The sequence below is a fragment of the Lupinus angustifolius genome, chromosome LG19 (assembly GCF_001865875.1).
Source record: "Lupinus angustifolius cultivar Tanjil chromosome LG19, LupAngTanjil_v1.0, whole genome shotgun sequence".
In the NCBI taxonomy this organism is placed as follows: Eukaryota; Viridiplantae; Streptophyta; class Magnoliopsida; order Fabales; family Fabaceae; genus Lupinus; species Lupinus angustifolius.
In genome coordinates, this window is record NC_032027.1 from 14,646,613 (window position 1) to 14,674,271 (window position 27,659).

At 33.3% G+C, this 27,659-nt stretch overlaps 4 protein-coding genes across 5 annotated transcripts; 1 reads left to right on the plus strand and 3 right to left on the minus strand.

Moving 5' to 3' along the window:
• Positions 7,375-8,209, minus strand: LOC109333634 (transcription factor bHLH148-like). The gene is made up of 2 exons (XM_019569161.1): positions 8,195-8,209; positions 7,375-8,100 (listed from the first exon to the last, which is right to left on the minus strand). Exon 2 carries the CDS (start codon positions 8,080-8,082, stop codon positions 7,468-7,470), a length of 615 nt encoding a protein of 204 aa, XP_019424706.1. The 5' UTR covers positions 8,083-8,100; positions 8,195-8,209; the 3' UTR covers positions 7,375-7,467.
• On the minus strand, positions 12,290-16,066 carry LOC109333632 (probable protein phosphatase 2C 42). 2 transcript variants are annotated; one of them, XM_019569159.1, is made up of 5 exons: positions 15,664-16,066; positions 14,760-15,130; positions 13,764-14,000; positions 13,350-13,442; positions 12,290-12,645 (listed from the first exon to the last, which is right to left on the minus strand). In XM_019569159.1, exons 1-5 carry the CDS (start codon positions 15,923-15,925, stop codon positions 12,439-12,441), a joined length of 1,170 nt encoding a protein of 389 aa, XP_019424704.1. In that variant the 5' UTR covers positions 15,926-16,066; the 3' UTR covers positions 12,290-12,438. The 2 variants fall into 2 exon arrangements, with proteins under 2 accessions (XP_019424704.1, XP_019424705.1); XM_019569160.1 differs by lacking the exon at positions 12,290-12,645 and adding an exon at positions 13,106-13,227 and having other exon boundaries at positions 15,664-15,984.
• LOC109334081 (probable pectinesterase 67) lies at positions 20,716-22,673 on the plus strand. The gene is made up of 5 exons (XM_019569654.1): positions 20,716-21,301; positions 21,390-21,552; positions 21,672-21,878; positions 21,970-22,217; positions 22,515-22,673. Exons 1-5 carry the CDS (start codon positions 21,030-21,032, stop codon positions 22,669-22,671), a joined length of 1,047 nt encoding a protein of 348 aa, XP_019425199.1. The 5' UTR covers positions 20,716-21,029; the 3' UTR covers positions 22,672-22,673.
• LOC109334013 (glycine-rich cell wall structural protein-like) lies at positions 23,333-25,107 on the minus strand. Its single transcript, XM_019569586.1, has 5 exons — positions 24,798-25,107; positions 24,639-24,764; positions 24,345-24,554; positions 23,946-24,314; positions 23,333-23,346 (listed from the first exon to the last, which is right to left on the minus strand). The coding sequence occupies exons 1-5, from the start codon at positions 25,045-25,047 to the stop codon at positions 23,333-23,335; spliced, it is 969 nt and encodes a 322-aa protein (XP_019425131.1). The 5' UTR covers positions 25,048-25,107.

Below are 27,659 nucleotides of genomic sequence, written 5' to 3' on the forward strand. Positions count from 1 at the left end.
TTAATTCTCCAACTGATGTATAAGGAGTATCATAGCATAATGCATTTGAGGCTTGATGCATTGATCCAACAGGAATGCAAGGAACGCATTGAACCATAGCCAATGTTGCTACTTCTTCTGTATCAGCAACATCCTCACCTGTATCAACAACACCTTTATCTACTACAACATCATGTTTAAACCTGACATGATCAGAAATACTATGATAAGAATTTATTAAGTTTAACATCCCCCACAAGCTGGAATGTGTATGCTACACAATCCAAGCTTGGATGCATTATTAATAAAAATGTCAGGGGGTTGTGCCTTAGTGAAAATATCAGCAATCTGTTGATTGCTGGGAATGGGTAGAAGATGCACCACTCCTTCCACTACTTTCTCTTTAATGGTGTGACAATCTATTTCAATGTGCTTAGTCCTTTTGTGAAAAATAGGATTAACACCTATGTGTAATGCAGATTGGTTGTCACAATACAAAACCACAGGATTAACATAATTCAATTGCAAATCATCAAAAAAATATATTAACCATTGAGCCTCACAACCTGCCAAAGCTAACGCCCTATATTATGCCTCAGCAGAAGATCTAGACACGATTCTTTGTCTCTTGCTTTTCCAAGAGATCAAGGATTCTCCAAGGAAAAAACAGAAACCAATGACTGGCCTTCTTGTATCAATACAAGAAGCCCAGTCAGAATCACTAAATCCTTTTAAGGCTATGTCATTTTTAGATGGAAAGAAGAGGCCTTTTTTCCAGGAGAACCTTTTATATATTTCAACACTCTAAAAACAGCCTTAAAATGATCAGTAGTTGGAGCAGCTAAGAACTGACTCAAATGACCAACATAAAAGGATATATTTGGCCCAGTATGAGTCAAATAAACCAACTTACCAATCAGTCTTCTATAAGAAGTTACATCAGAATAAAGATTACGAGATTTGCTATGAAACTTGGCATTGCTATCCATAGGACTGGAGCAGGCTTGCATCCTAAGAGTCCTGAGTCCTGCAACAAATCCAGAGCATATTTCCTCTGGCACAAGTTTATACCCTCTTTGTTTCTAACAATTTCAATGCTAAGAAAGTACTTAAGGGTACCTAAGTCTTTGATGTTGAATTTCTTATCAAGTAGTGCTTTAATGAATTGTATCTCATCAAGATTATTGTCTGCAATCACAAGATCATCCACATATACAAGAATAACAGTATAACTATCTTTATTGATCTTAGTAAAAAGAGAATAGTCTACTTTTGATTTGGTGTAGCCATATTGGATTAGGACAACATTTAGTTTGGCATTCCATTGTCTACTAACCTGTTTCAATCTATAAAGGGGTTTCTTCAACTTGCAAACAAGGCTTTTGTTTGGAATATCAAGGCCAGGTGGAGGTTTCATATAGACCTCTTCAATTAAATCCCCCTGTAGGAAGGTTGTATTAACACCTAGTTGATGTAAATGCCATCCTTTTATGGAAGCAAGGGCTAAAATGACTCTAATAATAGTTATTTTAATAACATGGCTAAAGGTGTCCAAATAATCAATCCATGTTATTTGGTTATAACCCTTTGCCACAAGTCTTGCCTTGTGTCTTTCCACACTCCCATATGCATGGTGTTTTACTTTGAAAACCCATTTGCAGCCTATGTCCCTTTTGTCTTTAGGTAGGTTAGTGAGAGTCCAAGTATTGTTCTTCTCAAGGGCATTTAATTCAGTGTTGATGACATCAATCCAATGATGATACTAAATGGCCTCATTATAACTTTCAGGCTCTATATTAGTACTAACTCCAATGATGTAACTCTTGTGTTTGGAGGACAATCTCTCATAAGATCAAACTTGAGATAATGGGTAACTAGTGTTTTTCTCATCCTTGTAAATGATATTAGCTCCTAAGGAACAATGATAGTCTTTAAGGTAAGCAGGAGCATTTCTCTCCCTAGTGGATCTTCTCACACTTCCATGAGTATTATTGTTAAAATCAAATGACTCATCATGCTCATTTATATCAAAATATTCATTTTTCAATTTAGATGACTCGGGTTGATTATTTTCAACAATGTTAGGCACTCTATTACTGATATTGGGATTACTCTCATGGTCAAGCATGTAATCTAAATAGTGATCTTGGACATTGAAAGAAGAAGTAGGAAGGGATATGTTTGAACCATTACTGGTGAGCTCCTCATTATTGGCAAAAGGAAACACATTTTCATAGAAGTTAACATTTCTTGACACAAGTTTCCTTGTTTACACAGTCAAACAATATATATCCCTTCATGCCATGTTTGTATCTAAGAAACACACATTTCCTAGCTCTAGGATCAAGTTTCTTTCTATCACTAGTTAAAGTAGAAGCAAAGCATAAGCAACCAAAGATTTTCAGATTCAACAAATTAGGTTCATGGTTGTAAATAATCTGATAAGGGGATTTATTACCAAGATAAGCAGAGGGTTGTCTATTGATTAAGTAGACGGCATGAGCTGCTCCATAATTCCAGAAGCATTTAGGAAGAGTTGATTGGTGCATTAAGGCTCTAGTGACCCCTAATATGTGTTGATGTTTTCTCTCAACAATTTCATTTTGTTGAGGGATTTCAACATAACTAGTTTGATGAATAATGCATTTAGTTATATAAAACTCAACCATTTTGAATTCAAACCCATTATCTGATCTAATATGTTTAACTTTAGTGTCAAACTGTGTTTCAATCATACTTACAAAGGATTTAACTAGCATAGACGTTTCTGATTTAGCCTTCATGAAGTTTAACCAAGTATTTCTTCATTTATCATCAACAATAATAAGAAAGTATCTATGTCCTAATATGGAAGGGATGGATAGGGGACCCTAAATATCTATGTGAATTAAGTCAAAAACATGATTTGTTTTGGTTATACTGTCTTGAAAAGATAATTTTCTTTGCTTGGCATAGTGACAGATATCACAAGGTATACTAGAGTCCCTAACTTGAATGAAAGGAAACATTTTATTCAAAAAAGAAACCTTAGAATTTGAGGGGTGACCTAATCTTCTATGTCATGCATCCATTTCATTGAGATCATTAGTTCTAAGATTCTCTACATTGTTGATACACCTACTAAAACAGAAAGCTAGATTTTCAGAATTAATGATGTAAAGACCTCTTTTAGCCTCAGGTGCACCAATCATCCTCAATTTGGACTCCTCATGCATCACACATTTGGAGTTGGTCAAGGTTAACTTGCAGTTCAAGGTAGAGGTTAGTCTAGAAATGGAAATGAGATTGAAGGTGAAGTTGGGAAGGTACAAAATATTGCTTAGGCACAAATCCTTTGAAAAAATAATGGTCCCAACAATGTTACTTATAACTTCATTCCCATTAGGTAATCTGATTTGTATAGGATCAATCTTTCTATAGGTTTGAAATTCAGATAGACAAAAACAAACATGATCAGTTGCCCCTTAATCAAGGACCCGTTCCCTTGATTTCATAGAGCAGCTGATGGATTTAGAATTACCTAAGCACGAGGATTCCATACTAGTTATCTGGTTGGTTAACTGATTAACTTGGTGATTCTCCTCATGGTGGTTAGATGGTTCTTTGATAATTGCCAATATAGCCTTCCGCTGATCTGCTGTGAAACATCCAAAACTATCTCTGTTCATTGGATCTTCATCCTCATTATTGCTAGTGACATTGTTCATACTTCTATTTCTCTTATAATGGGGAGGGAACTCATGTTTCTTGTAACACACATCTATTGTGTGGCCAAATTTGTTGCAAAAGGAGCATACGTTAGTATTGGATGCTCCTCTTCCTCTGCCACTACCAGTATTGGAAGTGTTATATCCTCTTCCAAAGCCTGAACCAGTTGATCCATTAAAACCTTTCCTCTGAATCTTGTTTTAGTTTATGAATCTGCAGATGTGCTAGCAAGGATATTGGCTTCATCTGAAATTCCAGTAATCCTCATTATTTGTCTTTCTTGCTAAATGAGAAGAGAAAAGGCTTTATTCAAAGAAGGTAATGGATCCATCAGCATGATTTGTGACCTCACAGCTGAGTATTGTTCATTAAGTCCTTTAAGAAATATGATGACATGATCATTCTCTCTATAGCCTCTGATGATCTTGATGAATTATTTATTGCACTGATTTGGGCAAGGACATCCAGGTATTGGTTTGAATTCATCTAATTCCTCCCATAGTCCCTTCAATTGAGTGAAGTATACACTTATGGATTGGTTTCCATGCTTTGCTGCATACATTTCTTCCTGAAGATCACATATTCTGAACACATCTCCTTGATAGTATCTTTCTTTTAAGTCTTGCCAAATCTCTAGTGAAGTTTCCATCCAAAGCACACTCTGTAGGATGGATTGGTGTATTGAGTGGTTGATCCATGAAAGGACTAAGGTATTGCATCTGTCCCATGCACGAAAGGATGGATCACTTTTCTCTGGTTTAGGTAGAGATCCGTCTATGAATTGGATCTTATTCTTGGTTTTCAGAGCCATCATCATGCTTTTAGACCAAGAGTGGTAATTGATACATGTGAGTGGTAGAGACACAAAAGAGACGCTCCAGGATTTTCATTCGGATTCATGTAGTATGGGCTAGAGGGGTCATTGACAGGGTTAACTGTGGCAATAGCACTGTCCATTGTGATGGTTATAAGGCAGCTTATGTGTTTATGAGAAGGAAGAATGAGGGAAAAGGAAAACAGTAAGAAGATCAAATAAAGGCGCAACAGAGCATCAACAGATGCTCTGATACCATCTTAGAAATGGTACTTCCATGAATTAAGAACTTTGACTATTGAAGGAGATAATGATAGAAAGAAGGAAGAAGAATGATGCAAACTTGGAATAAAGGACTTCTTCTATTGATTGAAAAGAATGGAAATTACATTATATCAATTACAAAAGTAAAGCTGCTATATATAGCAGAAAAGAATAACAAACTAAAGAATAACTAATCCTAACAAACTTCTCAACTAATTAACTAATAGAAGAAAGAATACAAGAACACATAAACTGCAAACAAAATTAGCAATTATATCATATACAATGACATTGCTTGAGCCTTAAGTAAACGATAATTGGACAAGGCTTGGATATGATGACCAATACACCAGGTTGGGTGACTGAGAAGGCATTTCCAACTGGTACAAGTACAAAGCTTAGTGGAATGAACTTGAATTGAAGTAGCCATGTGAATTGGTTGTATAATGTTATATGTGTGTATGCTTAATTCTCCAACTGATGTATAAGGAGTATCATAGCATAATGCATCTGAGGCTTGATGGATTGATCCAACAGGAATGCATTGAACCATAACCAACGTTGCTACTTCTTCTATATCAGCAACATCCTCACCTGTATCAACAACACTTTTATCTACTACATCATGTTTAAACCTACCATGATTAGAAATACTAGGATAAGAATTTATTAAGTTTAACAGCTGTAAAAAATAAAACTAACCTGTGTTTTTTCCAACCCAATACTTTTCATTTTATTAGGACCACGTTAATCACAGTTTCATAATTATGTAAGAATATATGTGGCCACAATTTAAAAGATGGCTAATGGTACTATTGATAGCGATGAAATTGAGGCAGTCGTGTGCTCGACATGTTGGTCCTTCAGACTATTACCCCATGTGAACCATTGTACCTCATTTTCTCATTTTCTACTTCCAAATTCAATTTCTGCTCCTCTTTTATTATTACCTTTTCTAAATCTATTCTTAATTAGTTCTTATGCTCTACTACAATCCATACATTTGTTCTATGTTTTTCAAATTCTAACAAGGTAGAATCACATCTTAAATTGTTTAGATATAACCATTATAAAAGATTTACATATGAATATTATGTAAATTAACATAATTTATTATAGAACATTATGATATCATTTTATTCATGTAATTGATCCCATACATGGTAGGATTAAAAATGATTTAGTTCAATTTTATGTTAAATTCTGAAACTGAACACTAAATCCAGTGACTTATATAGATGAAGAAGAACCATGTACATGTCAGTGAAGTTGTACAAGGTGGGGCGACAAAGCACATGGGTCTATTTTCTTATGTCTAATAATAAGACATGTTTTTTGGCACTTTTGACATAACTTTTATGAGAAGTGGAGTTAGCTATTATTCTCTTTATGCAATTTCAATCAAGTGTCTTTGCTTCTACTGCAGTACCCTAACAGTGTAACACTATTCTTATATGTGCTCATCTCAGATAAAGATCAACTAAATTCCATATCAACTAAATTCCATGTGTTGAACACTTCCATAGAGTTCAGCACTCTCACATATCACATGTGCGCATAAACAGTATCAAACTATTTAGAGGAATCCATTATTATAAGACCCCAACTAATTATGAAAAGCTGCTATATACAGAAATTCAATCAAAAGAAAATATGAAAAACCTGCCATATATAAGGATACAAACAATATACACTTTTGTTCCATTTGCAAGCTATAAAATATGAGGAAAAAAATGTATATAGTGTTAGTGTAATAATTTTTTATACTTTGTATCCTTTACTATTATTTTTTAATAGTTATTAATACAAAAAATTATTAACTCCTAAATAAAATTAATACAAATAAATTATGGATTATATATTAAATATGTTTAAATCTTTATACTAAAGGTTTTAAATATTAAACTCATAAAAATATTTGCTTATACACATAATTCATTAAGCAATCAATAGATTTTTGAAGTTAAGACTCTTTATTAACAATAGTCTAGTAATATAAAATTCACTGTTTTCTTAAGGTTAAGAATTCAATTTTTAGGAGCAGGTACCCACGAATTCGAAAGGGTTCCTTATAACTCATATTAACAATCAAAAGAAAATATTGAATAATTAAGTTAAGATATCAATTAAGGATGTGAATTTTTTATTATACAGATATTAGTAATTTTATTACTTTAATAAAACTATCACTAATGTGTAATAAATCAGATTTGTTCTTGGGGTCTTTCCCACTTATAACAAACTTCAAAGTTACAAAAATGCACTATTTCTCCCCTTTGAAAAATTAAATCATTTTTTCTTATAAAAAATGAGAAATAATTCTTCCTAAATTGAAAATATATTTTGTTGCTAACCAATATTGTTGCAATAACACTTCATATATCCAACCACATCTTTCCTCTTTTACATGCTTTTCCCCCTTTAGGAATCAAAACAAGATTCACATCAACCCCATGAAACAACATTACTTTTTTTTTTTGCAATATGACGAAAAAAAAAAGATATATTAAAAATGTCAAGCTAAGTATGAGATTGAATTAAGTTGAAAGAGGAAACAAATAAAATAAAAAAGGAAAATAGAAGATTTATATTATATGTACTTGACAGAAACCATTTACAGCTTTACCTGTAAGAGACTGAAAACAAGGAGAGAGAGAAAAAAAAGAGAAAAAAAAACAAAAATAATAATTGACAGTTGGCTATTATAAAGGACCAAAAGTGGCGGAGCTAGAGGCGGCGCCGCCACCAGAAGAGGCGAAAAGTAATTGAGAGAGAGCCGTCATGGCTCGAACCTGCATCTCAAGAGCTGGTATATAATCAATAGCTTCTTCTAAAATAACCGGTAATGGTTCTTTTCTGCAACCCGGAACCAACCGACCCAGAACCTTCACTTTCCTCTGAAAACCCGGAACCGTTTTCCCTTTTAATCCGAACACGCTGAACCGGGTTTTTTTCTTAAACCGATCTGATCCGGTCGAGGAATAAACCACTCTCTTTCTCTTATGCTGCTTCCTGAACTTAAGCTTGAGCCGGTTGGTGAGGATGGCCCGGCTCCACCGTGTCCTCCCCTTGGCCGTGACGGCGAGGAGCCTGTCGGCGGCTTCCTTGAGTTCTTTCCCGTTGCGGTTTCCGGCGAGGTTGAGTGTGGTCAACGCTTGACGGAGTTTGGATGAGTAAATTTGTTGGTGCTTGTGTGATTTCCATTTGACGTGGTTATGTTGATGATGTTGATTCTGATTGTGATGTTTTAGAAGCTTCTTCTTTTTCGTGTGATGGTCACGTGAGAGATCTGTTGTTGAGATGAGAGATGATGCCATGTGAAGGCTAAAAGTGAATGAATTGGATAGTAATATAAGAGAGTGATTGAAAGTTTTGATCTTTTTGATGTTTGTAACTATGGGTATGAGAAGAGGGAGAGAGGTTTTGTGGTGAGAGTGTAGAAAGAGTGATTGGTGGATTTTGATAAGAAGGAGAGGGATATGTATATATATAGTTGAGGGGTTAAGAGAGAATGGATGGATTGAGAGATTGAAGGAGAAGGAAAGATGATGGGGGAGAAGTGGATGAGGTGTCCTTTTAGCTTTTACTCTAACTTGAAGGTTGAATGGAGTTATAAACGTGGGCAACTACAATACTACCTAGAAACTAAAACAAAATATATTTGATTCAATCTAAACACATAATTAACATGTGGTCTAGACCGGTTTGGTCTGTTTATATTAAGACATCTGATCCAAATATAATATGTGATTTCTGTTCGGTTTGGATCGGTTTTTTTATTTTATAAATATTGAGATTGCACTTACATTCAAACACATAAAATGACTAAATATTAAGCATAAAACAACAATGACAATAGTGTTCAACAACATTAAAATATGTGCAACTATAGTATAAGTAAACAATATCATAAAATAGTAATAAATAGTAAGATAATAATAATAAAAGTAAAAAATAGTAACAACAATAACAAGATATCAATAATAACAATATAACAAAATAACAAGATATCAATAACAATAATACGAGCACTTGCAGCGTAATTTTAACAGTTATGGTGTTCCACCGATGATTAATAACAATAATACTTTCACACTGATAAAATTGATAATAAAGCACCTAATCAGAATAACACTTGAATCCTCTTTATTTGGTTGTGTGATTGATTTAAGTTCTAAAAAAGTGTATCAAAAACATATCAACATATATATATAAATATGTGTTATAAAATATAACAAATAAAATATAGATATAATTTTGGAGTTGGGACTTAAGAATAAGTTTGGAAGACACTTAAAAGTATTACACACTTAAACTTAACATATTATTTCGGTCCGGTCTGGATCCAAGAAGTGAAACCAAAATCCGGACCAGACCAATCGGTCTTTAAAAAATAAGTCCAACACGATCCAAATACATTCGGTTTTTGCGGTTTCGGTCTATTTTGGATCGGTTTTCGGTTTTATTGTTGGATCAGTCTGGATTTGAACACCCCTAATTGAAACAATGTTTACTGGGAATGACAATTGTAGATACTAAAAGTGATTAGTTTGTTATTTATAGAGAGGTATCTATTTCTTTAAAAAAAATTGTACATCGGAATGATAAAAAAACAAACTACAATAAAGATAATTTCTCTATATGGAAGGTATGAACCCCATTTAGAGGGACAAAGTCCCAATATCTAACACTATAAATATTAGTTTGACTAATCTTGGACATAAAGTCAGCAAGCATGTTGTCCTCCCACCAAATATGATGCAATTCCACAGACTAATCCTTCTTGAGAAAACAACGAATATCATCCACAACCTCGGCAACCCTCCCAAGACGAACATCCAAACCTTTCGAGAGTATATGAACTGCCTCAAGACAGTCACTCTCCAGAATAACATTACCAAGTCCCATATTCCAAGCTAGTTTGAGGTCATGCTCCATTGCCTTCAGTTTTGCTAAAATTGGCATGCCGATACCAAAGCTAGCTGAAAGGCTCGAAATTCAATTGTCATCATGGTCTCGCACGACACCGCCACCTCCCATGTGCTTGTTCTGCACGTCACAACTTTCGTCAACATTAAACTTCATGGTTCTAATTTCAGGTTTGCTCCACTTAATACTCGGAGTAGGATCAATAAAAGAGCATGAGCTCTGAATGCTCCAGTCCCTCAATTCATGATGCACCTTTTTGGCGACTTGACCAACATCCCAAGATGCCTCCTCGAAGACTGCATTGTTCCGCCACCTCCAAGCCCACCAAATACCTGCAAGAAACACACTTCCCTACGCAGAGCTAACATTAGTCCAAAACCAGGAAATGAAGGAAAAATCATCCCAAAAGATGGGACAATTGAAACCCAACTGTCTCCACAGAGATGTAGTGGTCACACAATCACGAAATAAATGAATAAGATCTTCATCCTCATTGTTACACCTACGACAAGTAGGGGTACTAAAGAAGTTTCTCTTGAAGCGCATGAGATTAGTACGCAGAGAGCTAATAAATAAATTTAACCTTTTCAGGGGTCTGAAGTCTCCACAAACAGGTCCAAGCAAAACTAGAATTCTCCACCCCTTCTTTATTCTGAAGTCACTAATAACCAGAATTGGCGAAATAACAACCCAAGGCATGGTTCACCCATATCCAACCATTTAAAGCATTAGGGTTCGTAAAAACTGGGATGTTAGTGATGATGTTAGAAAAAACCATAGATAATATGAAACTGTTAGAAAAAAATTAAATATTAATATTTTATTAATGAAGAAACCTAATTTAGGGTAGAATATATGTTATTATTTGATTTATGTATATCCTACTTAGTAAGAAGAAACTTAATTTTATTTATTATATGGAAAACAAATAATAACTTCACATATTTCTCTATGTTTAATATCTATATATACATAGTGAGTACATTATCATTTATTATTAATTTATAAAATCTAGTTATCTATTTCTCAATATTGCTTTTTAAACATGGTTGGTTTCCAAGTTGATTTAAGCAAATTAATTTCTATTTACTATCAAGATATTAATTTAGTGATATAAAACACCGTTAAGTCAACAAGATGGATGATCAAAAGGTCAATGATTCAGTTTTTAGGAGCAATACACTTTTTGGGAAGAAAAACACAAACTCAAAACCCCGAAAAAGATTAGTACATTACAAAAAAGTGGAAATACTATATAAAAAAACAAACTTCTATTTTTTATTAGATTTTCTTTCCCTCGTGTTTTTTCTAACCAAACCAAGGGAAAATGTATCTACCGCCACTTTTTAACGACATTCTTTTTTCCCCTATTCTTTTTTCCAAAGAACCAAGTAAAGTGGTAAACTTTGATTTAGCTTTAAAATAATATTTTCCTGATTGGTGATTTGGGACAGGATTAAGTAATATATATTTTAGATACCTCTACGATTCAATAAGGCGTCTGTACTTTGTTAGAAAATATTATTGTAGTGAATACTGATGAATGAGCATTGAAAAAGTGTTCTTTGCAAAATTAAAATTGGGGCAGAAAAAAATAATCAACTAAAATGCTAAAAGAGACAAACATTGACAAATTCTGACAATTTGGGAGACAGGGTGCTGTTGTCTTTTAACTTATTGACTGGACTAAAGAATGAGGGTTCCACACATTATTTGTTTTGCTAGCAGGAACAATAAACAAAAGTGGATGCATGTGCTATGTGGGTTATTTCTCTAGCACCTTTCTACCCAGGCTTTGTTTTGGATTTTGGTTTGGGGCTTTGGGTTTTACTCCTTTGATCTTGTAGACAGTTATGCTCCCCAATTCCGGAAATGGGTCCATATACACTTAATTTGCTATAAATATTTTTTATGAATATAATTCTCAATTATTATTATTATTATAGAATTATCCTATGAAAACCAAGCAGCAGAAAATGGGTGTCTATTCCTGTTTTTTTAATTCTTATTTTCAGAGCAGGCTTCTCCATTGCTACCATTCTGCCCCTACATCCTTCTTTGGATGAGGATCATTACTCAAATGACAACACGTCATAATGGTAGAGTGAGAGGTTAAAAAGGTAAGACCACCACAGTGACAAACAACTTCATTTTTATTTGGATGTGACACATTATTTTATAATTTATTCTTATTTAGGTCACACAATATCTACATTTTTTCTGCAATATCTACCTTTTTTCTACACTATCTACCTCTCTTGTTTTGGGAGAATGAAGATACCATGTGCGAATTTGGATGTAGTTAGTAGGGAGAAGAGGGATGGTGGGTTAGATATAGGTTGGTTTAATTTAGCTTTTTTGGTTAAGTGGGGAGTGAAGGCTTTTTATCTCTTGGGAATTCAAGTTGGGAGAGGTTGCTTGCTGCTAAATATGAGGTTTCTTTATAAAAAAAAGTTGGGGTTGGAGTGAACACAAGAAACATAGTTCTCTACACATAGCTATTAAGTCATTGAATGATGGTTCTATGAGAGCGTGCTTATAATAGTTGGGGGATTTAGTGTTGGTATGTTGATATGGTTTGTTACTTGAACATACTAGAATATTATCATATCTCAATTAATGTCTATGAATGCTACAGCGCACTCTGGCTGGTAGTCACTCCCATTAGGGTTCAATGTTGTTCACATCCATCAGCCAAAGGAGGCTGCAATAACACCCTGTACAAGTCAAGCATGTTTTACATGTTAGTGATCAAGAGCACTTCGAACTGAGAGTACTGCTTGATTTGCAGCTGCACCACGTAATATACGATCGTGGTTTAAGAATAAAACAATAACCGATATATCATCGTGAAACTCGCGCCGAACCTCCTTCCCCAGCTTATGGAGCTCTTCATATTGCACCTTACGTTTTCCCTGTAGAACAGTCTTTACAAGTTTCTTGGCACTATCCTGCATTAACCCAATTCATAATGGTAACAAGGCAGTCAAAAGTCAGAATTTTGCTTTTAATCACCGGAAAATGAAATTCTTGAACCCAAGAGAAGTACTTAAGGTTTATACCTTCCTAAGAATTTTGCTTAGTATTTAAGAACATAGTTCCTTAATAGATATGTTCTTTACACATTGTTACAAGATCATTCACTCAACATGTTTTCTGATTTCTTCAACTATTACATTTTCATATTTTCTGCCAAGTGGTAACAAGTTCATTCACTCAACATGCTGACGAATTAACTGATCAGCTCTTGCTCCTCAATGGAATTTGTGAGAGAAGGTAAACTCTTCGAATTACAATACTATTTCAAGGTAGAATTACAATACTATTTCGAATTTGCTCAATCAAAATTTACTTTCTTTTTTTCATTTTAATGGACAAATTTCTAATATGTGTTATAACTTTGAGCCTCATCAATAAGTTTCTCTTGGTATCTCCCTCTCTCAGTAATTGATGGTATATTCTTGCAATGTACCAATGGGGTATCTTCTGGTATCAGGACAGCAGCAAGAACACCCATACAAGACAAGCATGTTCTACAATCATAGATGTCAGTGATCCGAGAGCACTTCGAATTGAGAGTGGCGGGTCTTGATATAAGGTCGTGGTTTAAGAATAAAACAATAACAGTAATATCATCATGAAAATGGCACCAAACCTTCCTGTTAAGATTTTGGCGCTGGTGTGGTTGTGCTTCACGTCTTCTAGCTGCTTCATGTAGGGCTGCTTTCACAAGTCTCTTGGCACTACCCTGCATTGACCCAATCCATAAGTACACAACCAAAGGTAACAACAACCCATTTCCTACTAGGTAACAAGTAAAAGTATAGTCATACACCAGCTTAAAAGCAAAATCATCCTTTCAATTTCCTCTATTTTTTGGAAAAATAAGAGGCAAAGCAATATACTATTGAAATTTGACACAAGAAAGGCTTCTCAATTCTCAAGCCTTTTGGACCGTTCCTTAGAAACCTAGCAATGTAGGATGTAATAATAGATTCAATCAAAACAAAAACTAAGTATGGTACACTAACAAGGATTACACGGAATCAAAACAGAAAAAAAATCTTACTGCATGTGGATTGCTGTGAACAATATCCACTGCTCTTTCATTACTCAGGTACTCCCATAAACCATCTGATGCAAATATAAGGAAGGAATCATTTGGTTGGAGATGATGAGAAAGAATAGTTGGATTAGCAGACAAAATAGGCATGTTCATTGGTTCAGGAAGTCTGAATTTTTGTTTAATTGGTGCCCGGTTAAACTGTGCATCTTTCAAATACACGTCACCTATAGATCTAGTAACCTGCACCAAATATCAGGGAAATGGCAATGCCCGTCATTAAAATTCAGTGAGGAAATCGATGAAAAATAAGATATTGTTGTGGAAGTTACATGGAGAAACTTGAATCATTAACTGACAAACTACAGACGTCATACATGAAATAAATCAAGGATCAGATGATTAAACTGGAAAAGCATATTAACAGTTCGTATTTGATTATATTCACTTTTCTCCTGAGAAACGATGATACTTACACAAATCGTTTCTTCTCATAGAAAACATACTTGAAAAATATTGGGTTAAAAAACAAACTTCATAGTAATAAACTGACATAAGAACACGCTCAGAAAAAGATCTTTTTTTTATGACATAGTTCTGTGGAGCACCAACCAATTAACACTAACAGAGAACTAATTCAACTGCACAAACCCCTTTCTAATCCATGCACCTGTCTGAATTGTCACATTTCTTTTTCTTACAACATCATCAGCAACTTTCTTCTTAAACCTCTTTGGTAAAAGTGATTGTCTTTCACATTGTTTGATTGTACATGCTTAAAGATTTGAGAAAAAAATCTGTTTATCATTTTGTCATTTTCCAACCCGAATCTGTCCCTATCTAGACCCGTCTTATTTTGGAACCGTTCCTCACATGTCTCACGCTAATTAGGGATGAGTTCGAGTTCAAAAGTGGACCCAGTCAAACATGCTTAACCCGTTATAACCCGCTAGCTTACTTGTAAGAAGGATTTCTAAAAGGACAATGATATAAAAAAATTACCTGAATGATGCCTTTTACTCTCCAAGCACCATTTTTGTCAACAACAATATCAGGGTCGTGCGGGTGTAAATCCGCAAGTTCCTGTCTAATGGCCTCAATGTTTGCATTGTGTTCCGTAGACAACTGAATTGCATTAACCCTACCATTGTTGCCATCTCTCGTGCCCAACACAAGACGAGAATCTCCAAGACTTGCCACAAAGAGGTTCTCCTGAAAAATCATCCCAACCAGACAACAAGTTCCAGTAGTCGCAAGATCAGGCAGGTTCCTCCACATTTGTGAAACAAGAGCAGTGAATCCCTCTTCAGTTTGAAGGAACGCCATTTGAATAGTCTCCTCTGTCGAAAGTTCCTGTGATTGAGCATTTATTGCTGCACATCAAAAAAAAAATCCTAAGACAGCTAAATAAGAAGTACTCCTTTATCAAAATGAGACTAAACAGAATCAAGAACCATAATTGAAGGCAAAATGCAAAGGTCCACATCAAATCATAGAGATTCTACAAAGTTTAACATTGAATTTTGACTATTTAACACAACCTTCACCTTTTATCCGTGCTTAGTATCCGCTATCTATAGCATCCAGCATAAATAGATACAGAACAAAATTACACAGTTACCAAATTGTGTAGTAAGCAAAAAATCACATTCAATTCAATTCAACAGTCAAATAAAAAAGCAACCGAAAAAGAAAATACAGATGAAGACAGCTCCTACTATACATTACACAAACTTATCAATAACATGAAACACGTGCATGTTTAAATTCAACTGTTCTTCATTCATGTGAAATCACAACAACTTCTATAAAAACTATAACTAGAAAGAGAACCAATGAAAATCATTAATAACAGTTCCTAACTCAACAAGAACCCTAAAGAAGCTCAAATATAGAAACTAAGAACCTTGGAAGTTACGGAACAAGTAATCGCAGACATATCGTGCAGCATCAGGGCCACCGTGACCGTCATAGATGCCGACAAATGTACCGAACCTACCAGTCTCGATCTGGCACTGGTCTTCAAGAACCTGATTAGCTTGAACAACAGCCATTGAGAAATCACCGAAAGCATGTTTTCCGATATCGCGGTACCAGAGCAAACCATCTTTGCAGAGAGTGCCAGCATCGGGACCCACGGAAGGGTTCCAACATGTGAAACGATTCATTTGTGCATGGAAAATGCCACAGTTCTGGGAAACCCTAACCTTAGTGCTTCTTCCACCGACGCCGGAACGTTTCCGACTCAGGGTGGGGAAGAGAGAGAGAAGAAGAAACGAAGAAGGAAAACGGTTACGTGAGTGAGTGAAGGTTATGGAGGAGTGCGCAGGATAAAGAGGGTGTGTAAGATAGAAAGAAGAACGTTGGTTGAAGAAGTGGAATGGGAGGTGGTTTATATTGTTATAATAACTAATTCTTCAGTTCTGTTTTTTTCAATCGCTCTCTTTTTTATTTCTTTCTATTTTGTCAATTATTTATTAATTAACAACAACTTTCATTTCTTTCGTCTTTCGATCATTGAATTTTGCTTTCATTAATTTTAAATATTTTTTAATTTAAATTATAATTCATAGAGTATCACTATTTAAAAAAAATGTATATATCATAGTGTATGAATTTTATAGATTATTTTTACATTATATTTATTACATGTTTAATCATTATTAACTCTTTAGAAAAAATAATGAATATAAATTAGTACATATAGTTTTGTTTTGTGTAACTGAATAATTGTTCCCATAGTGTGATTGGAGAAAAAAATTGGTGACAACTTTTACATTTTAAAAAATTGGGGTCGGATAAATGCTCACTCCTAACCTCAAACCTCATACTTGGATCTGAAAATAACATGCCAAAAAATTATATTATCATTTGTGTTGGATTTTGAATAGGGAATAATGTGTCTCTTTGTATCAGAAGATAACTTATCTTCTCTAACTAGTAAAAATATGACATGTGTATTATTTTGTTTAGTTTTAAAAATATTTTTATAGAAAATGATGAAACAAAACATATATCATAATTTCACTGACAGAAGGAAATAATTTATCTCCTTATATTAGGAGATACTTTATTCTCTTTTGAATAACCTAAACTTATATCAAACACATTTAAAATATACATTTTCTCATTTAAATGGATATACATGCCTTTAGTCTTAATAATATGTTATTTGTATAATTAAACATTTATTTAAATGGATAATTCTATAATTAAATATTTATTATATAAATCAGATTTGAGTGATGTGTCACTTCTACCAAACCCAAAGTAAATATTGCAAATCGAGAAAATTTGAACCAGAACTCGTTCAAAGTGATTTTCAACATTAAATTCGAGTTGGCCTTGGATGGGTACCCATAAATTCGAATTAGGTTGACATCCATATTGGCTTCACTAACTTCTCTCCAAACTTTATTCAAGTCTTCCCTTTTTCACAACCAAATCTTAGCCACATGTGGAGAGTCTAGGTGTATTTAGTGTTATGACCAGATATGAAAAATATATGATAGAGAGTAGAATAGAATAATAAGATATCATACAATGTAATAAGTCCTTATAATGTGTTGAGTATCAAGTATTAGAGATGGCAAAACGAGCATTGTTCGCAGGCGCGCCCGCATTGCCTGCATTTTTTGCGAGCAGGACATACAAATTTTGTTCATTTGCCCATTTTGTCCGACCTGTTTTGCCCGCTAAGTTTGCGGGCATTTCCGTTGGGCATGCAGGCGGCCCATAAACATAATTTAAAGAAAAAAATAAGAAAATTTTAAATAAGTTATGATGTAATGTGATTTTTAATCACTAAAAAATTGTAATTTAACATGATTTGTTAAAGTGCATGTAAAATATTAATAATAATATAAAAAAATATATTTGATAATGTATTATTAATAATAATTTTCATAATTATTTTTTATATATTTTTATCTTGTTAAAGAAATTAGTTTAACTACTATTTAACAAACTATATGAATTGAATAGAATAGAACATTTATTTATACAATAAAAATATCAAATTAATTTGAAATTTGTCTAAGTTTAGAAATTTCTCATTTATATTGAATGAAAACTTAGAATTAAAATGTGCAGATTATCATGTACCATTTAAATTATTGAATATTTATGATTTTGTAATTGGTGATTAAATGAATCAACTACTACCTACTTTATCATTAGTCCTAATAATGAAATCTTTACATAGTAAGAGATAGAGATTAGATTTGTTTGAAATGCATTCCTTAAACAACATCCCACATATATAATCTATATACTATATAAGAGAAGAAAGTCCCTCCATGCCACATGTCACAAGCTCAGTGATTTTTTTCCCGCTTAAAATCCTCCATGTTCTAGCATGTAGTGTCACACACATGATAATATATCCTACTGATTATAATAATAAAATAATAATAATAACATAAAACCCCACATTAAAGTTCATTTAATAGTCATTTGAATTTTGTCTAACTACCACACTCAAAAAGGCTTGTGTTTTGTGATCTCCCATGTCTCTCTCCTTTTGTCCCTTCATTTCTCTTACTCTTCCTTCACCTTCATTTATACTTACCATTCATTGGTTTTTATGGGAAAAATGAGTCTTTAATGAGTTATAAGTCCCTCCTTATCTCACATTCATGAAAGGATTCAGAGTTTTGTGGGATTATAAAGATAGCAAAGCATATGCAAGGATGATAGAGAAATAAAAAAAAAGTAAGAATATTTCAAACAAAACTGTTTTTTTTTTCACTTTTTAACTATCAAAATTCCCATGTGAGGTTTATGATAATATCTACGAGTGATATGAAGTTTTTTCACTTTTTTTATTGTTATGAAATTTCTTATCATGGGTTGTATATTGGTTTACTTCCCTCAACTTTAAACTGATATGGTTTTTTTGGAATGAACTTTCATGTCTTCTTTGTAATTCTTTCATTGTTCCATATTCTGTTTTCTCATTGGGAAGTTATTGAACCATTACATTCTTATGGTTGATGCCTTGAACTTCTGGTAAAAGATATCAGAGTTTGATAAATGAATAAATATTATATGATGTAGTTATAACATATTTTTTCTATTTCCCTCAATTTTTACCTCTGTGATGTGTTTTTTTCTTGAAATGAATTTTCATGTCTTCTTTATATTTTACGAGGTAATAATGAACTATCGATTAATTCAAATCTGTTTGGTGGAGTTGTTTGCCTCATTCCTTGAACTATTATTTTCTGTGTGCCTTTAGATATTAACTATTTGTGGCATATCCTTTACACAATATTAAATTGTTAACATTATCTTTAATGATTAGTTGGTTATATAATCAAATGTTTTATACTATGAATATTATATATTTGTCTTATGAACTACAATTAATACGTAAGTGTATTGAACATGCATCAAAGTCAATTTGATCCTTAGAGAACAAATATACTTTATTGTATTGAAATAACAAATATACTTTTGTAGATGATATCTATACTTTACTGTATTGAAATAACAAATATACTTTTGTAGATGATATCTATATATTTCATTTCATTTGATCAAGCTATTACACAATGTAACAAATATATATATCTTTAATAAAATTGATGATTATGTTGTTTTGAACATGCCTCAAAATCAATCTATTTCATATAAATACATGTGTAATATGTATGTTTTAACTATGTGTTAAAAAATTATATCCCGTGTAAATGCACGGGTAACTTGCTAGTGATAATGTAATTTGATGATATTAGAGTTGCTCTTAGTTTCTTAAATAATAATTAAAGAAAGAGCTTAGTTGAAGTAATTGATAGTTTTGAAAATTGCGAAACTATACTTGAGTACTTAGTTTATTAAAAGAAGTTGAAATTTATTAAATAACTTATGATATGTAATATTTTATTAGATAGGGTAAAAAGTGTCATTTGTTGAAAAATAAAATGGAAAATACGGTAAACACAATTAAAGACAATTCCAAACACTAATTTTCCCCCTCAAGTAATGATATGAAAGAAATGTGTAGATAGAAAAATTATGTACAGAATTTCAGTGTCGGGTTCACTAATAAAATGTGTCCATTTCTCTCCTATATTTAACCAATAACCACCCAATAAAAACAAGTTAAAGTATATTTCTAATTAGGGATGACAAAAAAACTCATATTCGTAGATACCCGTAGGTAAAACTCGCACAAGCACGAGTACGAGTCTCAAACGGGTACCCGCATTTTTTGAAAAGGGGTTTTTAAAAATACTCATTATACATACGGGGAATATGAGTATTATGGTACCCGTGTCCACGGATACCCGCTATTTATATGATTACAATATTACCTTTAATTAAAATAAAAAGTATATTACTCTAACATTCATTATATTATGTACATCTTTTTCTTTTACTTTGTTTACATTTTTGTAACTTTGTTTACATATTTTATTGAATTTGGTGGTGAAACATCCTACAAATATTATTACATGAGTAGAAACATACATGTATTGCAAAGAAAATATATATTTTTTGTCAAGGAAATGAGAACAACAAATCACACAAATAGGAAACACCAATAATTTTAATATTTTTGTAAAATATTCAATCAAAAAGCAAAAAAATAATTAAGTTTCATCTCATTTGAAACATAATAGAAGTAGGAAGTTAAAAATTCATTTATAATACAGGAAACCCGCAGGGGATACTCAGAAATACCCGTAAAAAACCTGCATGTAGATATCTGTATAGGTACGGGCAGATATGAGTAATACTCTTCTATTTCAAAATGGGTAGTGGATTGCTACTACCCATACACATTTTTATCCCTATTTCTGACAACAATCAGAGTTAGGTGTCAAGTTTTCACCTCACATATTTTTTCATCTGTCTAAGAACTTTTATTCGTTCAAATAAGAATTATATTTATAAAAAACACTACATTTGAATCTTAGCCATATTAAAACAAAAAGGTGTAGATGGGAACTTCATATGTCATGTGTATTAATCCTTCATATTGTTCCAAACAAAAAGCCATAAAAAGAAAACAATATTAGAACTAATTAACCACTTGACTATAGGGAACTTATGCAAACGTACATATAAGGATCTTCTGGATACCCTCCAATGTAGAGAAATCTTGTAACAAACCCTTGTCCTTGAATTAAGTAACCCTCAACGTTTTAACCTTCCCAACATCTTAGCTCCAAAAATATATAAACCCTTTAGTACTTAAGAACCTCACATCTACCATACTTGTACCTCACAATAATCCTCAAACCCCAAAATTCTAACCCCCAAAACATGGCTTATTCATTATCATTTCATGCTTCAACATTTATGGTTGAAATAATTATCATTTTCATATTGGGTTGCATGCCATATAGTGCTCTTGGTACTGATGCAAAAATGGTCATAGACTCTCCTTTGTTAACAGAAATGTTAGGAATTAATCGAACTATCATAGTAGATATTAATGGAAAAGGGGATTTCAAATCTGTCCAAGCTGCCATAGATTCCATTCCTGAAGGAAATTCTAATTGGGTAATTGTGCATGTTAGGAAAGGAGTATACAGGTACGAAGTTATATACACTACAAGGGTTTTGATTAATGTATATATGATGAGCTATAGTTGTATGTATTTTGGTTTTGATTATGTTTAGAGAAAAGGTTCACATACCAAAGACTAAGCCTTATATATTCATGAGAGGGAATGGGAAAGGAAAAACTGCCATTGTTTGGTCACAAAGCTCTGAGGACAACGTGGCTTCTGCTACCTTCAAAGCTGAAGCAAATGACTTTATTGCCTTTGGAATTAGCTTCAAGGTCAATAATTCATTACTTATACTTAAAACTTCACACCCCTTTATGATATTTAAGTATGATATAAATATGACGAAAATAATATGTTGTACAAATATAATTTCTCCTCTTTTCGATTGCAGAACGAGGCACCTACTGGGGTTGCATATACATCACAGAACCAATCGGTGGCCGCATTTGTGGCAGCAGATAAAATAGCATTCTACCATTGTGCATTTTATAGTACTCATAACACACTCTTTGATTACAAGGGAAGACATTACTATGAGTCCTGCTACATTCAAGGCTCAGTTGATTTCATATTTGGTCGTGGAAGATCAATATTCTATGTAAGTGAAACTAGTCTTGTAATTATAACTCTCTTTATTAATTATTTATTTAATATGCAACCAATTATGAATTATATACATTTCCCTGCAGGGTTGTGAAATGTTTGTGATTGCTGATGGAAGGGTAACAATTCATGGGTCAGTCACAGCTCAACATAGGGAAGAAGAGCATGAGATTAGTGGATTCATCTTTATCAGAGGCAAGATCTATGGCATTGGTGGGGTGTACTTAGGAAGGGCTAAAGGTCCTTTTTCTAGGGTCATTTTTGCCATGACATATATTTCTAAGACCATTGTGCCTGAGGGGTGGACCAATTGGAGCTATGATGGTAGCACACAGTAAGAAAATCACTAACTAATAACTAAAATGTTTCTATAAAAAAAATTGTCTTCTTCCACTTACAACCACTTTTACACGAATAAATATTATGTCTTATATATTGTCTCATGCCAATAAAAACATGTTATATTAATTAAAAAAATTTAATAGTGTATAAGTGATTTATGTATACTTTTTATACCAAATTTATGATTTATACATTGTTTATTAGTGTTTCCAAAACTAAAGTCTATATAAAAAAACTTTGTATTGTGTTTATGAGATTATTGATTAATGTATTGTGATTGAATATGTAGAAATCTATTGATGGGGGAATACAAGACTCATGGACCTGGAGGCAATGTAGAAGGACGTGTTCCTTGGTCAAGGCAACTTACTGATGAAGAAGTTGCACCCTATTTGTCTATTGATTACATTGACGGAAAGAATTGGTTGCCAGCTTATTGGAAATAATCACTTTTCAAGAAACACTTATATATATTATGTAGATAGGGATGGTTTTAGATATCTAATTGCTACCTTCAAACATGTAGCTAGCAAGCGAGATGGTTTATTTAACAAAAGCATCATTCACTATCATTGTGTATACCCACTTTATGGTGGCACTGTTTGTACTGCATGATGCTTCAGATTTATGCCTAGATTAGACAGTATCCAAGTGTTGGATATGTGTTATTAGTGTATTTAGGTGCAAATGGAATATACCTCTCTTGTTTGACTTAATAATGTGTTAGTACTGTAATTCACCCACTAAGTAGTCATTTCCTTTGAATTACTCTTAATAAAAAAAGCAATTGTTAGCTTAATTACATAAAGATCTTTTAGATTAATTGAGCTATTTATGTTTAAGTCCTAACAAGATGTTAAAAAAATTGATTTGTATTATACAAAAAAAAATATGAGTAGGGATACTCTCTATTATTAGAGAAGGAAGTATTGTTTTTATATTTAGTTTTAAAAATAAAAATATTATTACAAATATAAATACAAAAATATAATTGTCATTTTATTTTAATATTAGCATTGTTTTTCAAAACACTTCTCTCTGTTTGCTGCTATAGTTATAGTCTATAGACTGCTTTATCAAGTGCTACCATTTTAATTATGGAAGTATTCACTTATGTTCATCTAAATAATTATACAAAAAAAAAAAAATGAATACATTAATAGTGTATGAATTTTATACATTATCATTATATCATAAATATCAATCATTATTAACTCTTTAAAAAAATAATACAAATAAATGATAGATGATATACTGAATATATATAAATCTTTACACTTATAATACATAAAAAAAAAATTTAAAAACTAAGCGAGCTCCATTTCCAAAATTTTGAAAACTATTGCACCCAAAATTTTACACTTATCTATGTTTGTTGAGAAGATAGAGAAAGGAAAAAGGATATATGATATTAGTTTGAACTTTCTCAGAATAAATAGTTGCTTCTAAAAACAGTAATGTTGTAACGATAAAATTAAACCAATAGTGGTAATCAAAAGCAATTGAAGCATAATATCATGACAAAAACTTAAATTTATTTGATTAATTAATATGTGCCTAGTTGCATACATGGATGAGAATTACAAATGTCACGTTTATTTAATAAAATATATGACGTACTTGCATGCTGCATCCATGCATGAGCACCACATTTGCATGATAGGATATAAGACAAGATGTTTCTATAAAATTTTAAATTAAAATCCTCCTCCTCCACCACCTCCACCACCACCACCTCCACCTCCACCACTGCCAAAGCCACCACCGCTTCCTCCACCTGCTCCTCCCCCTACCCCACCACCATGTCCACCACCAATTCCTCCTCCAATACCACCACCAACACCTCCTCCAACTCCACCACCTCCACCAGATCCTCCTCCAATACCACCACCATGTCCGCCACCAGTTCCTCCTCCAAAGCCACCACCTTTTCCACCTCCACTGCCTCCACCTGCTCCTCCTCCAATACCACCACCATGTCCACCTCCGATTCCTCCACCCACACCACCACCTTTGCCAATGCCTCCACCAGTGCCACCTCCGCCTCCAATGCCTCCTCCAGTTCCTCCTCCAAAGCCACCACCTTTGCCTCCTCCACCACCTGCTCCTCCTCCAATACCACCACCATGTCCACCTCCGGTTCCTCCACTCACACCACCACCTTTGCCACTGCCTCCACCAGTGCCACCTCCGCCTCCAATGCCTCCTCCAGTTCCTCCTCCAAAGCCACCACCTTTGCCACCTCCAGCTCCGCCTCCTCCTCCAATGCCTCCACCACCACCTTTGCCACCTCCGAATCCACCTTCATGTCCTCCTCCGGTTCCTCCACCTACACCACCACCTTTGCCGAAGCCTCCTCCAGCCCCGCCTCCGACTCCTCCTCCAATACCACTACCATGTCCACCTCCACCACCTTTGCCAAATCCTCCACCAGCACCTCCTCCGCTTCCTCCTCCAATGCCACCACCATGTCCACCTCCAATTCCTCCACCGCCTCCACCACCTCCGCCTCCTCCTCCACTGCCACCGCCATGTCCACCTCCAATTCCTCCACCGCTACCACCACCTCCACCTCCACCTCCACCGCCACCACCAGCTCCTCCTCCAATGCCTCCACCAGCTCCTCCACCAATCCCACCACCATGTCCTCCTCCTATGCCACCTCCAAAGCCACCACCGATCCCACCACCACCATTACCAAAACCAGTTGTTCCAGTGCCATCAACCAATTCATCATCTTTGATTTTTCGGCATTGTGCTATTCCTATTACCAATAAAAACAACACAGCAAGTGATCCAACATACTTATGTAACTTTGCCATCTTTGTGATAAAAGCTACAAAAGCTTGATTCACTTATAATTTGAAAGCTAACAAGGAGCAGTATTTATAATCAAATGGCATGGTTACGTGCCATTAATACATGCAGTTGAGATCTCTATTTCATTATGATGTCTTTCAAACAATAGGCCAAAAAATTCAAACTTGGAAGATTGTGAAAGAAAATCTGTTATCCCACAATTCAATTCAATGTGACACCTGATTAATATAGAATTGGATAGTTGATTTTTTTTGTGTGACAATATTGTACAATTTTTTCGTGCCACATATTCATTATTCCTCCTTGGAATAGTGGAGAGCATCTAGATCCACTAATATATAATGAAAAAAGATATATGCAATTGTTTATCGTTCATATTTTATAATCATTTATTTTAAATATAAATGAATGATAAATGGATATAAATATTTACTTTCACAATACATAAGTATAATAATCTCACTCACATATATATATATATATGAAGACCATGTTCAAGGTTATCTGAGGAGGATCAACCTTATTCGCTCACCTGGTCTGACCAAATCATGATTAAGTTTGATTATGGTTGGATTTGATTGGATATAGGGTTGAGTTTGAATTCAAAAGTTAGACTCATACAATATTTAAGATCGAGTAAGGGGTAAGCATGATCTGACATGACTCTGTCTCATGATCATTCTTTCATCATATTTGTATGTATATCTACTCAATTGTATACATAGTAATGACATCTCTTTGATCGAAAATACTATTAATTCTCTAATTTTTATCATATATATGATTAACAATATAAATATATATATCATTTGACATGTCAAATTACATGTCCATAATAATAAGTAACATTGAAAAGACTTGAGTATGTATTATATTTAATCGGATCGATGGTTAGATTCGAGTTTAAAGGCTGACACAATTAACATTTAAGATCAGGCTAGTTTCGGTTCAAAAAATAACTCAACTAACATTTAAAGTCAGGTAAAAAACAAACCTCAATTAGCCAAACTCAACTTATGCTCAACCCTACTATAATCCCATAAAGAGCTTTGGGGTGGTAGGAAATCTTGCATATTTTGGAGGACTTTTGATCAATCATAATCATAGTATCAAATTTTGCTGCCGACAAATTTTGCTCATACTAAATGGCATTAAAACTAGTGGATCTGTATGCATCCTAGGCTCATTATCTCCATTATTTAATATTTACCTGCTAATGCGACCTACTAGAGTGCTAGACTCAGTGACAGCAAGTTATAAGTAGTGACTACTTACTATATAGTGTAGCTCGAGTATAAATGATTCCAATTTGAATTATTTAAGCTTGATTATATTAATGGAGAAGAAGAAAAATGATTACATTTGAGCCAATTTGAATTTAAGCTTGAGTATAAATGATTACAAAAATGTCAAACATATACACAAACGAATTTTTTTTTTTTTTGATAAGCTTGAGTATATACGATGTTAATTAATGTAGTTTCAATAGTGGTGGTAATTATATGACAGGTTTTCTGACTATTGCTTAAATTATTGAAGACTTCAAAAATTATAATACTTTATCCATGCATTATAAGAAGTAAATAAAAAACTCAAATTTATCCCTACAGGCTACAATTTTATCCGAGAATACTGTGATTTTAGTCTCTATAAAATAAAGAAACCAAAAATCCTTGAAATATTAAAGTGACAGTATCCATTTACTGCCTAATATGATCTTTATATCCCTAAATTTTGTCATAAAAATATTATTTGTTTGTTATTTAATTTTTTATAATCAATTTGAGTCTTTTGTTCTTTAATTTTTTTGGGACCAAAACTATCCCATGTAAAATTGTCGCACCATTTTAAGTAGCTTTATCACAATCTTCCAATTTTGAATTTTTTTGGCCAACTATTGGGTAAGTGTAGTACGGAAACACATCAGTGCCATAATGAAAGTGAGATCTCAACTACATGTATTAATGGCACGTAACATGCATTTTCACTTATATTAATGTTACTATAAAAAACATTTACATTATTATGTACATATTAAATCATAAATATTACTCCTTCCCAGCTTTAAAATTATACAAAGATGGGTAAATTGTTAACTATAAACTGTTATTTCATTATGTATTCAAGAACACGCGTTTCAAATTAAAAAATTATCCCATGTGAATGAGAGATGACCGAATCGTTCCAATCTTTAAAATGATTGGAATCATTTTCCCTAGGCCGGGCAAACATGGATAGTACAAACTCGTATTCACATCCGCATTATTAGTAGGTACTTATGTGGGTAACGGATATTCGTGGATATCTAATGAGTTTTCAATTTTAATTATATTTTTGTATATTTTATAATAATCAATATGTAAAAATAATTATTACTCAAATAATATGATATAACTATGACAATTTTATGATTATAATTCAATTGCTAAAATTTATTATGATATAATAATAAAATAGATAAAATATATAATGTTAGAATAATAATAATAAAAGAATATAAATTAATTAATTAAAATGCATATACAGGGTGGGTATTTTGGCGGTTACCTATAAATTAAGTATTTTTGTCATCCCTAATTTTGCCATAATTTATCATAAAAAATGGATATTAATA